Here is a 17589-nt window from a genome sequence, read left to right on the forward strand (position 1 = left end):
TCGTTCTTCGAATCGGAGAAGAAATACGATTTGTCGTGGTTAGCGTCGAAATAGAAGATCAAAAAGTAATTGTGAGAAATTTAAATTCTGAGTTTACGATGATTTAGAAGTCTCGTCGGTTTTAGGCCAATAAATATTGAAATGTACGAATTAGGGAATTGAGGAACGAAAGAAAAGTGCGATATTAAATTTAAAGACTGCCGTTGACGGATTTATTTTTGCCACTTCTCAAAACTACTAAACGTAAAATTAGACGCTAATAATATTCCTCCAACTACTGATAAAACCAGTCGAGCAATTAGAGAAAGATTGCGGAGTATCGGTTAGTAATAACGAGACATTGTACAATATTAATTCGCGTTCTTCTCGGGTAATTACCATGGAACGCGTCGACGTATTGATGGATTGCATTCGGTGGACGAAGGAGCAAACAGGGAAGTCGAGTGTGAATATTTAAGTATCATCCGAGTTGATAATTTCAATCAGCCTTCGACTGTGTTTAAAATAGGAAACGTTAATTATTATTTATGACCGTGGCGAATGAGTAATAGCTTTGCATTCTCATCGAAGGTAGTAAATGATCGAAAGAAAAGTTATAAGGTCAAGATTAGAGTATCCGAAAATTAAGAGGTACAATAAATGTTGTACAGTTTGTGTTTAAGCTTGATTATAATTATCTGAAAGCTAGAAATTAATAGAAAATCAAATTAATTAGAAATGAAAATATCGAAAAATTGAGAAAGTTAAGAATTAATGCTATGAAATTGTGTTTCAAGTTTTCCCTAAAATTAAGTATACGGAATCGAATGGTTAAGAATCGAAGCTATCAAATTTCTATTTCAAATTTCTCTGAAATTAATTATACCGATGTAAGATCAGAGTACGGGAAAAATTTGGAATGAAGACTATAAGCGTTGTTTGTTTCAAATTTTATTAAAATTAACTATACAAAATTTGTAATAAAATGATGAGTTTCGTTGGCCATTGCAACGATTGTAAGGTGTACTTTCGTTCAGGAGAGACATTCGCATTTAACACGAACGGGTATTCAGGAAGCCAGAATGTCGGAGGGCTGTACGAGTTGCAGGGGTGCGAATTATGCAGGCACCACGCTGCAGTTAAGCTCGGCTTCCGGTGGCGGGTCCGGAAGCGGCTCCTCCGGATCTGGAAGCTCTTGCACAACTACAAGAAGAGTACAGGTACGCGCGAAGGTGCTGTACGGCTCTGGCAAGGCGATCGCCAGCTTGCAAGCTCAAGAGAAAGCCGCCAGGCACTGATAAGGTTCGTATCACTTAATTCTCAAAGCAACAATAATACAAATCAATCATTAGACGAATTTTTTACATGTAATCCATTCACTTTCAAAAGAACTCTAACTCGTTCTATCGACATTTCCATTATTATTTTATGATATTTAGTGCATTCAAATCATGAAAACGCCTCTTTCAACATGATTAGTTACCATGTTCTGGAAATGGAATATTGACACATGTATATGCATATGACAGCTGTACAAGAAGAGAATATTTTCTTAATGGAAAATTGATTTTCATGGACAAAAATTAAATATGTTATTTCTGCCATTTGTTTTACGGGATAAGAAATATATCTTTTCTAACGAAGATTGCAGTAGCATAAAGATAGTGATCCCGGTGATGAATTTATTTTCTAAACACTTCTAATTCACGAAGAAAAATTCACTATAAGAAATCTACCGTTTATTTAACGAGATAAAGTATATACGTTTTCGATTGAGATGGAGGAAACGTAAAGGTAAAGATTCAGAAGATGAAGAGAATGATAATATTTATCAAGACGATAGAAAATATCGTGAACGACGATAAGCAAAGATTTCAAATCATCCGCTGATCCTATCATCTTAGAAGGAGCAGAGCAGAAACCTCGAGCGATGTTAAAAAGAATATTTGAGAAACAACAACAAAGTAACACAGAGCCTCCACCCTTAATCTTACTTATCTTAACAAAACCCATCTTCCATTACCATCGATCAACCACCAACACTCGCTAACACCGCTCAACATCATTCATCAATTATTATCGATCTCGCCTTGGTTCCGACAAATCTTCATTAAAATTCCCTGTCAGCCAATCGAACGTACGAAAGAACCAATCATATCGCGAAGAAAGATTAAAGACCATGCATACGAGCCACGAATTACCATAGAGTATCGATCTCCTCTGCAAACGGCTGTCCTAACTGGAATCGGGCACGACGTCTCCTCGAGGCGTTAATCCGAGTCGGATTCGATGCTTCTCTCTTTTCGTTTCATTTCCACAGCTCGGACAGCTATCGTTGTGGTGTAAATACACGGAGGAGAGAGAGAGAGAGAGAGAGAGAGAGAGAGAGAGGATTCACGATCTGCCGGCAGTATATCGCGAAACATTCGATCGAAATCAAAGAGGTGAGGCCCGGAGGGCAGCCTGAGTAACAGTAAAAATCCAAGAAAAAGGTGCACGACCGGCCGATCTGGTAAAAAGAGTAAAAAGCCGGTCGATCGGCCTCCACGAGGCTTAGTACTTGGTGAACCGTCCTCGAGAAGGCCACGTATCACGAAGGACACCTCCTGCGCGCCTGTTTGATCCACGGGGAAGGGTTGAAGCGTGATCTAGGTCGAAGTACACCCTCACAGGGATCCTTCTTCTTGACATGCATCCTACAGCTTTGTGAGTTTCTGGATTTTTATCTGGATATCTGAATCTTCCAGTCCCGTTAATCGATTAATCGTTCAGCAAATCCGTTAATTCTAAGTCTTCTCAATATGAATTCTCTCGCTCTGTCAGCTTCTGGATCTCTGTCTGTCTCAATAATTGTAAATCATTCTATGGATAGTTTTAAATCTTCTTTATATGTATCCTTCCATTTTGAGAGTTTCTCAATTTTTCTTTGAATATTCAAGATTTTCTATCTGATTAATTGACATTGTTTAGTTAATTCCTGATATTCGTCCTCCCGCTTTGTGAGTTTCTGTACTTTTGTACCTCGTTAATTCATCGTTATATAGTTAATTCCGTTTACGAACCAATGTTTTTTGGTTTGTAAAGAAGTATCGTTGCGGTGTATTTTCAGAGTATTTTCGTAAAGAAAACGTAATACTTCAAAATTAGGAGTAATTTGAAACAAATACGTACGTTCGTTATTCGACTAATCGATGGCCTATTACAGCAACGTAATAAAGTGGCAAGAGGGTTAAGTGGATTTTTAGAATCGTTGCTTTCCCAATTAGGACCTTATGATATTTTTATATTTTCATTCCCTTGCAGCTAATTTGATATCATAATTTTCTCATCATAGAGATATAATTCGTTCGCAATCTTTTGCTAAAATTCTGCTTCGTTTAGGCGTATTTCCCATTTAAACGTCCATGTTCCTTATCTTTGCTAATTTAACAACTTTTCTGTACATCCTTTCTATATCCAGTGAACAAGGAAAACGTGTTATGATTTTATGTTCTCCAGCATCTTACAATCTGTGGTCCCGTTACATCTCTCCGCATTCCAAATAAAGATTTGTGTTACTTGGTCATAGTACCTGGAATTTCGCCTCGTCGTTATTCGCCATTGAATTAATTTCCATCAATACTACGTACTACTTGCTCAGTAGCTCTTATACTTTAGCGTCGATTACATCTTGTCGCGTATTTCCGTCATTTCCAGTTCTAAGTTTTACGCCCCAGTTGCTCAATACTCTCCTCATCGTCTAACGTTGATTATCCTCCACTTTCTAATTTCCTTTTTATTCATAAACACAGATATATTTTATTTTCATGTGAATCGTTCGGGAATAATTTTTACGTTTCCCTCCTATAAACGTAAATACTTCATTTTCGTCGCATTTACTATAATTTTCATTGTAATTTAGTTAAATAGATATTCGGCTTTATGCATTGCAGTCATCGTATTAGCATTACAATCAACAAGCAGACGACTATTATGATTTCCGTAATATCAAATATCAATCTTCTCATTGAACTCTAACAGAGTAGCTGCAACTGCGATAAACTCTTCGCATTGCAAAATCAAATCGTCACTTTCGATTCCATCGATGCCATCGACTATCAAACGAACAGCGAAGTTACAAACCCGCCAAGGTATTCAACACACAGACAAACGTCCGCTCGTCCACGAAGAAAGTTCGTTTCTCGCTTGTTTACCACTCTGTATTCACTCGTATTCTCGCCGTGTAATTGACTAGAAAAATTCTGCTAACGGTTATTTGCATATTACGAATGCGTACGTACGCATCGGTGATCGATGATCCAGTTCGATTTCACCGTGACGAGAATGACGAGGCCGTTTAGAACAGAACGGACAACCGGTATCGTCGATCGGGAGTCGATCGGTCTACCGCGATCGGTGCAATTAAATGCGGCTAACGCGATGGAATGCAAATGCGGTGGCTGCACGTGCTGCAACGAACGGCATTCAAACGCGTGCCAGAAACACAACCATTCACGTTCTGCTCTTTTGTGCGATTTATCCCGTGAGAAAGTTAATGTCACGGCCGGGAAAATGCGAAACTGAACATCACGTCATCGTGGAAGGTTTCGCGGCGATTGCAATGGAAGATCGTAGATAAAAGAGCGAAATACATTCATACGGAAGCTTCTTCGTTCTCGCGTAAAAGCTTCTAATCTCGCCTAGTGAAATTCCTGAAATTTTATTCACCGATCCACGTCGTGGCGCATGAATCCCATTCGAAGGTTACCGAAAGGATGAACAAGATTTGCAGCGGTTCGCGAAAGTGCTCGAACACTTTTACTAACTCTCCGTGTCCAAATTGTATGAAACATTTTGAAACCTGGCAAGACACGTATATCGTGCTTGTGCTGGTAACATTTGCTAAATTTATGCGAGATAATTATTCGAAGCATACACGAAGCACAGACGATTGTTTACTGTGCTAATAAGTCGGAATATGTGGCGAGACCATACTAATTGTACGTCGAACCCTCGGTAGGCTAATCGTGAGATTGATGCGACAGATACACGTCAAATATAATTCTAAATATTTTGAAGTTCGTTCGTTAATTAAATCAGTAATTGAGGATTTCCTGTCGACAACATTGTAAGCGGGAAAATGTTTAAACGTTGTTTCCTTTATCGTGTAATGTCCTACTGCTAATGCTAATGCTAATGGGAACACTGTGGTACAGACTTTAAAAGCTATCTCCGTTTGTAAATAATTGCTAATAGTGTTAAAAGGTGATAATCACCGGTGTGTCCAACATCGCTCATCCGCGTAAGACAATGTAAGTGTCATTAAGCGATAGATATGCTCGAACACGTGCACGTTAAATATCACCGATTTTATAACAATTCTTACTAACGTTCTAAAATATACTTTTGTGATAAAAGTAGAAAGAACATGTTGGAAAAAATATCTTTTACGCGAGTTATTTAGAGAGAAACAGGATTGGCATTAGCAGAGTTTGCGAGTAAATAGGTAAATGGCGCGTTTAGTTTTCTCGGAATTTTCATTATATTTAGCAAAAAGAAGGATAGTAGATAGCGTGGGATAGACTAAAGCAGGATTAGATGGGAAAATAGATTGAAATAGAAGGTAGAAAATTTCTACCTTCAGACGAATTTGCATTATCGTACGCTTAAGATCGTATGGTAATCAAGGCAAACGAAATTTTGAAAATAATTTTAAATCGCAGAAGCTTCTTCTCTATCTTTAAAAATTGGATATTTGCAATGTTGTCTGCGACACGTCTTCAATTATGCAGTTTATATGTATATACTGTAAATATACCTATATATTATATTTTGTATCTTAGTACAGTTAAAGACTTTTCATGTAATTTTCGCAGAAATTCGCTGCAGCATAGATTTGAAGTTACTGTATCAAGGCTAAGATTATTCATGCTGCATACTAACTTGCCACTAAGTATACGTTTGCGATAGATCTCTTGTAAGCTGTATACGCGTGTCCTCATTGCTTCGCAATTTTACTATCGAAGAACCAGGACGTTTTGTTGCTAACGAGATTTCAAAAAGTTGTAATACCACGAAGCAAATGATTCTTCGAATATCATTCAGGGTTCGAATTTCAATTGAATTTCACTTTCCAGCGTCCTCCTCGTCCTTCTTTCCTCCGGTTTGTCCAAGTCAGCGACGAACCATGAGACTCTGCGATCATCTTCCGCGAAAGTATCTTCGACTCTTCGACCAACAAACGAATCCACGTTCGACGACCGATCCAATCAAGACGATGATAATTCCGAGGCGATAGAAACTTTATTTATTCCCGAGAATCCGAGTCAATACGAACAGATTCTGCTCTACGTGCGAGAATTATTTCAGGCGGTGGAACAATCTGCCGATTCGTTCGATCAAGAAGTTCCGGCGGGTCTTGAGAGAAACGTAACTGATAGTACGAGCGACGAGGATCGATTTTCGAAGCTGGAGCAGCGATTCCGAGAGAGGAATTCGCAGCCGTCAGAGAGAGAAGAGGACGAGGAAAAGTATTCGCAGAGAAATCCCGAGGGAGCAATTTCACTGGGGATAACCGCGCAGGATAATAGAATGGATGACGTAGTTTCGATAGAAAGAAATAACTATGACGCTGGCTACAAAGGGAAAACCGAGCCCGACGAGGGCGACTTATTGGAGGCGGCTAATTTTGGGCTCGATGCCATGAAGGATTTGTATACTGTTAAGGAACCGATGCTTTACTCGATGGGTGAGATTTTTCATAGTTCTTGAACAATCGCTTTTCCATTTCAAATGGTATAATTCTTGCACGAAATTTTAAAAACATTGGAGAATAATTGGCAAGATTTTTCGAGGGTGCGAGAGAGATAGTTTATTCATGGAACTTAGGGAAATTCGTGTGACGAGATGTTAGAGATAATTGTTGATATTAAATATTGTTAGAAAGAAATAGAAAATTATTGATTTGAATATTAACTATTACTGAAAGCTTTTGTTATACGCATTTTATTATATATATACAATATGTTAGAGATAATTGTTGATATTAAATATTGTTAGAAAGAAATAGAAAATTATTGATTTGAATATTAACTATTACTGAAAGCTTTTGTTATACGCATTTTATTATATATATACAATATGTTAGAGATAATTGTTGATATTAAATATTGTTAGAAGGAAATAGAAAATTATTGATTTGAATATTAACTATTACTGAAAGCTTTTGTTATACGCATTTTATTATATATATACAATATGCAGTTATTTATCAAATAATGTTTTCAATGTACAGTTGAACAAAATAATGGAAACAACTCTTATATGTCTTTATCATGTATATGTATGTATATCCCTTTGTTTTATGTTATGTATAAGTATATAAGAAGTGTCTTCATTATTTCTCCAACCTCTGTATAATAATCAAAACACAATTATTAATTTAAATAATAGAGGTGGTTGCAAAATGTTCCAAACTCTACTTTCATATTTACCCTAATGTTTCTCATACGATTCTCACAATTTTGTCATCTATGCCCATGAACTTTCTATCTTGAAAAAATTCACAGGAAAATTGGAACACGCTGTATAAATGTCAGTTCCAATAAAATCGCCATATAAACGCAAATCAAACCCACAAACTATACAAACAGCGATCGACGACACCTAATTGCCTAATTAAAAGGTACAAAATTGATCTTTAAATACAACTCGAACAGGTCTTTACCTGGACTCGGACAATCCCGCGAGGCACGTGGCAGTTTTTAACGAACAAACAGAAGAAGCAAGGTTCCTCGCCAAGTACGGATACGCGGTTCTTCAGGGCACCACGTTGTTCAGAAGAAAGTAAGAACACCGTCTTTTACATCCTGCCTTCCGCAACTTTGCACTCTTATTTAATCTGGAAATTTCGACGACTCGTTTGCTCAAGATTCCCAAATACTCCGGCAGACTCGCTTCTGTCTCGTCGCAGTCAAAGCAATTCACTTCAACGTGGCTGCCCAAACAGAGGAGTTCCAAACTGTCCGGCGGCCAGTTTGAGATACAGAACGTCTGATGGAAGCTGCAATAACCTGCAGCATCTATGGTGGGGCTCCGCCATGTCCACTATGCAAAGGTAATTCGCTAAATGAAAATCACGGGAGTAATGGTAGTAGAAAGAAGTAGGAACGTTATAAATTATACCCTTTCGTGTTTTACAGACGAGCAATCCTAAAATACAATCATATAAAATTGATTGGCTATTATACATTACTGTATCGATCTATTTTACATCGTTGTATTTTAGGATTGTTCCTCTATAAAACATGAGATATATAACGTACTACATTCCTACTTCTTTTTTTATATTTTTATTTGAAATATATATGTCGGAGGTGAAAGGACATCGGGGCCTCTCTGTTGGAATGGTTGGAAGAACCCCCAATATCCTGGCCCGGACGTTTATTATGGCTACCCTTGAGCAATAAAACCAAGAGATAGTTGTAAGGCGCTAATCCGTTTAGGTGTACTCAGAGTTTATGACAATGGGCTTGGGTTCGCAGTGACATAATGAGTCGCCGAACGTAGCCACGGTCACGGGGTGGACGTGTAACAACAAAGGTATCAAGTAATTATGCGGCTCACCTTAAAACAAAGATTGACTCGAAAGGTGAGGAGAAGACTATATAAGGGTAGGTCCATTTGGACTAAGACACAGTTGGCAGTTGACACTGTTGAAACAGTTGCCACAGTTTTTGACACAGTTGCTGATCGAGTTGCTGATTGAATTGGTTGCTGAGTTATCGCTTGAGAGAGTTATCTGAGAGAGCTTACTGAGCGGAGTACTGCTTTCACGTTGAGTAAAACGAAAATAGCGTATCACGTTGAGTTCGCCGTCCCGTTGGCCGTGGATTCGTTACAGAACCTGAATCCGTCGTCATCGACCTCTCGACCGTCCGTTCGTCGCGATTACCCGTAATCTCTTGCGTCGACATATTTGTAACAACAAACTATCGCTGTACCCACCGTGGCCAATTCAAGCGAGGGTACCTCATACTTCCAATCATTCTCCGACATATATACGTGTCGGGTTAACGTTAGAGTTAGGGGCGTACAATGAATCTTCACGTGAATTGGCCATCGTTGTGATGTACTAGAGATGATATTTAGAGGTGATACAAATCTGATTATTACAGAGCGCGACAAGTAACAACGGCGATCGGGCGATCGAGCTGTCGATGACAATGAGTTTAGGTTCGATAACGAATCCACGGTCAACGGGATGACGAATGCGATGTGATACACGATCCTGGTGTGACTCAACGTACAAGTAGAACTTATCTGAATGAACTGAATCGCGGTCCAAGTCAATAGGGACTGCCCCTATGTGCTCCTCTCCGTACCTCTCGGATCAATCTTTGTTTTTAAGGGGAGCTATATAATTATTCCACACCTCTGTTAGATACACGTCCCTCCCGTAACCGTGGCTACGTTCAGTGATCCGTTATGTCACTTCGAGCTCAAGCCCACCGTCATAAACCTCGGGCACCCATACTCGGATTAGAACATGAACAACTATTCCTCAGTTTTATTATTTGAGTGCAGCTATGATAAAAAGTCTTGACTAAAAAGTATTGGGGACCTTCCCAAACGGTCCAAAAGAAAGGTCACGCTGTCCTTTCATCTCCGATATATATATAGTGTGTGTACTTTCTTTTTTTATTATTTAATACTTTGCATTCACAATTTGTCCAATTTGGACATTTGGTAGAATTTTTTAGCTGTTTAATTATCATGTGGGTGGCTACCCCCAGCGGGGTACCATCTTCGTGTTTGTTAGGTTACATCCTTTGTGTGTGTATACTATTGGCGATTTTATATTTATATTTAATACAAAATAATATAAAATTGTCAATTAATTCTATATCATTGTACAGATTATGTATTATTATACAGAATTGTTTGGTAATTTATATTAATTTCTCTCTTCTTATTTGATGTTTGTCACTTTCCTCGACGTTTCGAAGATGCCATTGGTTTGTCACGAAATTTCATAAGTTTATCGGCTATTTCTAAAAGAGTCGTATTTTCATCGCAATTAGCGATATTCTCTTTTGGCTGTAAACTAATACAAAGATTGGGAAATGAAGAAAAATGGGTCTGCGAATATCGTGTTTCCTGCCTGTGCTATATAAATGCAGCGATTTTAATTGAACGAATAATCTAAGCTTTAGGATTAATTTGGCTAGGCAAAGATAATGAATTTGATGGATGTTCGTCAGGTTCCTGCCTTCGGTTTACGATGATGGCATTCAGAGTATCAGGAAATCGGTGACAGGAAAACCACTTCCTAGCGCAAGACTAGTGACCACGGTGATTCACGAGGACAAAGATGTCCCCTTGGAAGCTGTTACTCACATGCTAATGCAGTGGGGACAGTTTGTCGATCATGATTTAACAGGTGGGAATTTTCAGCAATTTTTGAAAATGGTACTTCCTTACGATTAATTATAATTACGTTTCCACAAGTTGAATGTTCAATTTTTTCAATCTGAATTATTCCTAACGCGTGAAATCTTCCTCAAAAAATTCTAAATTTCTACATAATAAAATTCGTGCAAATCAAAGAATGATAACGACTCGAAACTTGAGAGGAAACCAAATACATGAATTTAACGTTCCATTTTTCCAATGTGACTTTCTTTAAAACGTTTTGGGAAATTAATTTGAGAATCTATTTAAATCAAAGAACGATAATCGGCGAACATTCAGGAGGATAATGGAACTCTGTCAATTGAAACGTAATTATAGATTTCCATAAATTTAATATCGAATTTTCCTAGTCAGAATTACTAAACAATATTGGAAGCATCAAGACAGAAATTTTCTCATCTCATGTGCTCCCTTTAGCCACCGGGCAAGGCAGAGGATTTAATGGCTCTATACCACAATGTTGTCTGAAATTCGGATCCGGTTTCCAACCACCGGAATTCATGGTACATAATTGCACTTATAACTGGATCCTCCACTGCTCATTAATTGATTTTTCTAAGAGTAAAATATATCTCCACAGCATCCAGAATGTTTGCCAATATCAGTAAGCAAGCACGATAATTTCTTCGGTCCTTTGGGTGTTAAATGTTTAGAGTTCGTTCGAAGCGGCTCAGCACCGAAAGAAGATTGTGAATTTGGCCCCAGAGAGCAATTATCACAGGTGACAAGTTATCTAGATGCTTCTGTGGTATACAGCAACAGCGCCTTTCGAACAGACTCCTTACGATTATTTCGGAATGGTGAGACTTTATTATAAATTTAATTTATCTAAAAATTCACTCAAGAACGATACTTTATATATATATATTTTTCTTTTTTTGCTTTTATATCTTATATTATAAAATTTGGAAGAGGTCTAAGGCACCCAAAGCGAATTAAAATTTTAAAAGAGGACCAGTGTTGCGTATTTTGAATTACAGACTTCCATTAATTTAATAATTCGTTTCCTTAAATTCACACGTACAATTTTTCTCACCCTTTTCTCTCTTTTTTTTTTTTTTTTTAACAAGCAACGAAAGTGAATTAAAACTTTGAAGAAGATCAGAATAAGTTTAATGTTATGGTTGTTCAATCAGAATTCGTAGAAAGTAATTTCATCCCGTTCTTTTTGAAAATTTTTATTTATATGAATTTTAGAAATACCGAATAAGAATAAATTTCTTAATCTTCGATCAATATTTAATATTTTTATATTATTACGTTCACAGGTTTATTGCAATATGGGAGGATCCAGTCGCAGAGACCGGTGCTGCCTAAACTCGATTCCGATCTCTGTAGACGCGGATCATTATCCACGAATTGCTTCAAAGCTGGCGATGGTCGTCTCGGCGAGCAACCTGCTCTCACGTCTCTTCACGTAGCGTTTTTGAGGCTTCACAATAGAATCGCGACGAAACTTGCCGCGTTGAATGCTCATTGGAGCGACGAGAAACTATTTCAAGAATCCCGGAGAATCGTCGCGTCCATTGTCCAGCACATCACCTACAGAGAATTCCTGCCTATTGTTCTTGGTAAATTGAACGTTCAAATGGAAATCGAATTACTCGAACGATTCTGGTTCTTCTGATACCTATAACACAACGACGATTGACTAGTTCCGCCAAGAATTAACATCGAAATATAGTTTTATTATTTTCGAAGAAAATTTCCAAATGTTATTTATACATCGTCAAATAATAAATCCATAAGAGAACTCTTCGCAATGATGGTTGTGACGAGGATTTTCGTCATGATTAAAATGTCCTATTTATCGTTTGGTAGTTTCAATGTTAATCGGCTATTATCGAGTATGAGGAACTTGATCGGTTAGTTATTATCGGATATCAGAATCGAGTATAGTTGAAAAAGGATGTTGAGATAGAGGTAACGGTGATCGAAACATTCCAGGTCAAGACGTGATGAAAATATTCGACCTCGAACTCTTAAAGAAAGGCTATTACGAAGGTTACGACCCAGCAGTGAAACCAACTATCGCGAATGCGTTTTCTACGGCTGCCTATCGCTTTGGTCATTCTCTGGTTCAACAGAGCTTCGTTCGATTTAACAGCGATCATCAGCCAATTTTCAACAGTCAGTATTCTATCTTGGAAAATCTTCTATCTAGAAATACAATGTGCAAGGAATTTCCTAATTAAAATATAAAAATTGCTACATCAGAATGCTAGAAAATCACGATACGACATAAAATACGAAAAAGTTTCATAATTTCTTCAATTTATAGATGTTTCCATCCACAACGAGTTCATGAATCCAGCAAACCTGGAAACAGCCGGCTCAGTGGATCGTCTTCTCCTTGGTCTGATCAATCAAAACGCCCAAAGAAGAGACGAGCACATAAGCGAAGAGTTAACCAACCATCTGTTTCAAACTCCAAGATTCCCTTTTGGAATGGATTTAGCTTCGATCAACATTCAACGAGGCAGAGATCATGGAATTCCCCCATACGTACGATGGCGAGAGCCCTGTGCTCTATCGCCGATAAAGAACTTTGACGATTTAGAGAGAGTTATGCCACCATCCACGGCTAGAAGATTCAAATTAGTCTACTCGTCTGTCGAAGATATTGATTTATTCACTGGAGGACTTGCAGAGAAGTCAGTGAAGAGCGGTTTAGTTGGACCCACGTTTGCTTGTATAATTGGCCAGCAGTTTAATAATATACGTAGAGGAGACAGATTCTGGTATGAGAATTCTCAGCAGGAAAGCAGTTTCACACCTGGACAACTTCAACAAATCAGGAGAGTCACTCTAGCTCAAGTTCTTTGCTCAACAATGGATAATATAGAGACTATACAACCATTTGTGTTCTTGACACAAGATACTCTGAAGAATCAACGCAGGCCTTGCAACGATTCTATCATTGGACAATTGAATTTAGAATCGTGGGCAGAGAGAGATCCAAAATTTAGAAGAGAAGGTATCATTGATAAAATAAAGAAGTACGTTTCAGTCAGTGCAACCACTTCAAAATCTACAGATTTACACTCTCATAACTTAAACCCTGCAGAAACAAGCGTTCAACAGCAGAACAGGATTGTCGTGAAGAAGCCTTTTGGTCCTACAGATAATCTAACCATAGTTGTACAAAATAATGCAATTAATTCACCTGTCTTTGTGAATGATGCTATCTATGGGTCCAGTATAAAAGTGAATCCCTCGTTGGTCCAGCAAGTACAACAGAGACCAGTTTCTGAAGGATCCATGCCTATTCCAACTTATCTTCCGGCAAAATCTGTGATAATAACGCATCCTCTAGGAGATCCTGATTATTCTTATGTTCCATATGCTTTCAATGATCCCAATAATCCTAATCCTTTGAGCCAAGGATATAGACCTAGCTACTCTAGCGATGTTGTGTTCGATAGTTTCCCTGGAACCAGTCCAAGACCAACTTTGTACACTTATTATACCAACTTCCAAAAATTGACTACTCAGAAACCTTCTCAAGATGTGCACGCTTATATTACAAATTATAGACCTCAGGACCATGGATCTAAACCAAGCTCATGGCCTAATTCACAGTATAAGAGTCAACCATCGTCCAAACCAGTTTACAGTTCTACCCAGAGACCTCAAGATGTAGACGCTTATATTACAAATTATAAACCTCAGGACCATGGATCTAAACCAAGCTCGTGGCCTAATTTGCAGTATCAGAGTCAACTATCGTCCAAACCAGTTTACAGTTCTACTCAGAGACCCCAAGATGTGGACGCATATGTTGCTAATTATAAGCCACACGATCATGGACCTGAATTGAATTCGTGGCCTAATTCACAGTATCAGAGTCAACCATCGTCCAAACCAGTTTACAGTTCTACTCAGAGACCTCAAGATGTGGATGCATATGTTGCTAATTATAAGCCACACGATCATGGACCTGAATTGAATTCGTGGCCTAATTCACAGTATCAGAGTCAACCATCGGCCAAGCCTGTTTATGATTCGCCAGAGCACAATAATCAAGGACATGGAATCAATATTTGGCAGAAATTGCAATATAAGCCTGTGGTTTTGGTCGGTCAAACAGATTCTGGTAATTTACAGAGCTATGCACAAACTTCGAACCACCCACAGAGTTATCTAAAAGATTCTGAAGATACGCACATCAAACCTGCAAATAGCCAACATGATTACATAAAAGATTCCGAAAATAGGTATACCACCTGGTCTACCGTCTCTTCTGATAAGAAGACTGAGGGGACAGTAATAAATGATCCGTACTATAGACCTTATCAAGAATCAAATAGGAAGCCAGTACAGAGTAGTTATGGATCAAGTTATCAAATTGATTTCCCTGGCAGACCTACCGCAAGCTTAAACGACAAAGGAACCACCGTCCATCCTAATGCTTTCTATTTAAGTTCCACCGCAAGACCAATTTCGAATAACGAATATAATAAAGAGTTCAGTAGTTGGCCTGCCAGTCATAACGATTATGATATAGCGACTCACTCGACTCCTGTTTACAGACCAGCGCAGCAGTTTAGCGATTATCAAAGTAAACCCGAGAACTCCTATCAGAATGTGCAACCTAAACCGTCGAAAATTCACAGCGTGACGATCATCACGGCGAGTCAAAGCGGAAATGAGGTCGACAGACTCGAGAATCGAGTTACCAGTGAAGTTCCAAGACCGTTGACTACCCAAATAGCCAACGACAGAGCGAAAAAGCCTGGACAGTATTATTACGAGAAGAACGTGCTACATCGGTATCCAGATAAGATGGAGGATCAGCCAGCGTATAACGCTGAACAGAGACATAAATCAGCGAGCGACGAGGTGTCGATCGATGATACTCTTATCGTGGCTACCGTGAGGAACCAGCTTATCGATGGAAATGGGAACAATACAGACGTCAAGACAATGAGTCAGACGAGAAACGAATCGTCCGATAGCGCAACAAGCGATGATGTGGATTACGGTCTCGGCGATGCTTTCTCAGAAGAGACTGAAATTCCGCCAAGCTACAGGTATACATTTTATTGTCTTTGCGTATGTCGTCTTCCTACTACGATAACGGCTATTTGCAATCGACAAAATGCTAATAAAATTCTCTCTATTGTCGCCGTTTCATAAGATTCTTATCTTAATCGGTGTGGACAGAAGATAACGAACATTTATTGTAGGTGCTTGCGCGTGTGATTTTACAAGGTTTCCTCATTCTCGTGTCCCCTTTTTCACAGAGCAAAGTAACACAGTTTCAATTTTTCGTACTTTGGAAACGTTTCGTTCTTGGATCATCAAATGGGTTTCGAAATTGCAGTTCGAGCTTGTTACCAATTTTTCAGATATTCCGGCATATGAACAAGATCTCTTCTCGATGCATCGAGGTGATCGATAGAATAGCGCGAAGTAACGTAATTGAATCTTTGTAATCTCTCTTACCTTTATAATACTTCGTTCAAAATTACAGTGCGGAATTTCTTGGAATTTTGAAGATTTTGTGAAATACGAACAAAGCTTCTCTTCGACGCAATTCAACGATTCATCAAAGCGTTGGCTCATAGAATTAGAAGAGCACGATTTACATTTTTCTCGTGATTTCAGAACGAGTCATTGGCTGAACCCACATGAGGACACCAGCCTACCGTCAGCTCTGGAGATGCCAAAAATCCCATCAGACAAAACCAGTGCCGCCAAGGAACTACCAAAACCTATGAAGCTGAGAAATTACACCGTGTAACAATAAGTCCTCTTCCTGTCTTCATTTTTCTATTCGCTGAACGGCCGTTCCACTTGGTTCGCCACTGCGTAATCCTCGCGAATTACAGAACGTGTAATTAATTTAATTCTAGACGTAGATCGTTCGCAACGTTAGTATTTATTGTTCTTTTAGAATGATCTTCACTGCGTGAAATGATCGATGACTTTTAATTTAGCTCGTAAGTGCCGGCATTCAATCCATTGAGGATCAACATTTCATTTATAATTTCGTATTTTAGCCAATTCCAACAAAGAAAGTTATAAAACGCCATTTAATCCGCATTGTGGATCCTCAAAAATATTCTATAAATTTTCAGAAAAACTTTCTTGCTACTATCTCCTCTTCCACTTAAAAATGTCTTATCTTAGTTACGATATTAATTCATCTCGCGATAGATCTACACAATTTTATACAGTTTGATTTGATGATACAATTGGACTACTTTGCAGCACTATAATGAACTAGCTTTTTTCCTCTGAATTATAGAAGTTCATTTCGTGTCTATAATTTATAGCGGGCTTGTGTAATATTATTCTGTAATATTTATTATTCTAACATATTTTTTGTATCCTGATGAAACGACGATAATTTAATCTTTTAATTTAGATTACTACACTGTTTATCCTTAATGGGTTAATGATCATTAGACGTTGATAGTCGTGCGAGACGCGCGTTATTTATATAGAGGAATAATACACACGACGAGGGAGTATTGCACAATGATTGCATGCGCTTAGAACGTTTCTCAAGGGTCGGATGGAATGTGTAGCCTAGTTTTATGCCAATTTTAAACCGTCTCAATGCTCCGCCTGGAACTACTCCGGACTATTTTCAGATGCAGTTCCCGTGTCACTGCGTTTCATATGCCGCCTCTCTACACCAGTAATTTTAATTACACCTTTAGCAACCTCCCTATGTTTCATCCTAACGAACCGTTCTTTAGAATAACGAAGCATTCTCTTCGAATAGTATCGGTCGACACCGCTGTCGTTTCTCAATTAACACCGGTATAGTATTATGAAATTATGGTACTTGATCAGCGTCGATTTAATAAGCGAATCGAATTAGCCTACATTCGTCTTCTTCTTTTCGATTGTAAAACACGCTTAAATTGTAGATGATGATTATTAAATTCGATCAAAACGTTATTTCCCTCCACGTTCAATTGCGACAGTCATTGGAAATTGAACATCGATCGATCAATGGTACGGCTAAACACAGCGGATTTCGGATCTTTGGTTTTTCATATGTTCGTTAAAGTATGCAAACAATTTCGTTAAAACGTTTTTTTTCTTTAATTCGAATCGATAGCCGCTAGAACGATGGATTTCCCTTTTTCTCTCTTCCTCTCTCTCTCTCTCTTTTTTTTTTTTTTTTGATTTTTATATTAG

The 17589-nt window shown here is 38.3% G+C and overlaps 1 protein-coding gene across 1 annotated transcript; it reads left to right on the forward strand.

The window, feature by feature from the left end:
• The first annotated feature begins 701 nt into the window (after nucleotides 1-701).
• On the forward strand, nucleotides 702-17346 carry LOC122575258. The gene is made up of 11 exons (XM_043743958.1): nucleotides 702-1281; nucleotides 6096-6706; nucleotides 7677-7803; nucleotides 7889-8074; nucleotides 10221-10399; nucleotides 10849-10934; nucleotides 11012-11231; nucleotides 11700-12002; nucleotides 12379-12561; nucleotides 12713-15464; nucleotides 16042-17346. Exons 1-11 carry the CDS (start codon nucleotides 965-967, stop codon nucleotides 16175-16177), a joined length of 5100 nt encoding a protein of 1699 aa, XP_043599893.1. The 5' UTR covers nucleotides 702-964; the 3' UTR covers nucleotides 16178-17346.
• The last annotated feature ends 243 nt before the right edge of the window (nucleotides 17347-17589 follow it).

Source organism: Bombus pyrosoma, linkage group LG14 (genome assembly GCF_014825855.1).
Source record: "Bombus pyrosoma isolate SC7728 linkage group LG14, ASM1482585v1, whole genome shotgun sequence".
Classification (NCBI taxonomy): Eukaryota; Metazoa; Arthropoda; class Insecta; order Hymenoptera; family Apidae; genus Bombus; species Bombus pyrosoma.

Bases quoted from the DNA above. Each gene is read 5' to 3' on its own strand.
- LOC122575258 (XM_043743958.1), top strand. From the start codon at position 965: ATGATGAGTTTCGTTGGCCATTGCAACGATTGTAAGGTGTACTTTCGT. The intron at 10,400-10,848 runs GTGGGAATTTTC...TGCTCCCTTTAG, and splicing joins TGTCGATCATGATTTAACAG to CCACCGGGCAAGGCAGAGGA. The intron at 12,562-12,712 runs GTCAGTATTCTA...TTCAATTTATAG, and splicing joins TCATCAGCCAATTTTCAACA to ATGTTTCCATCCACAACGAG.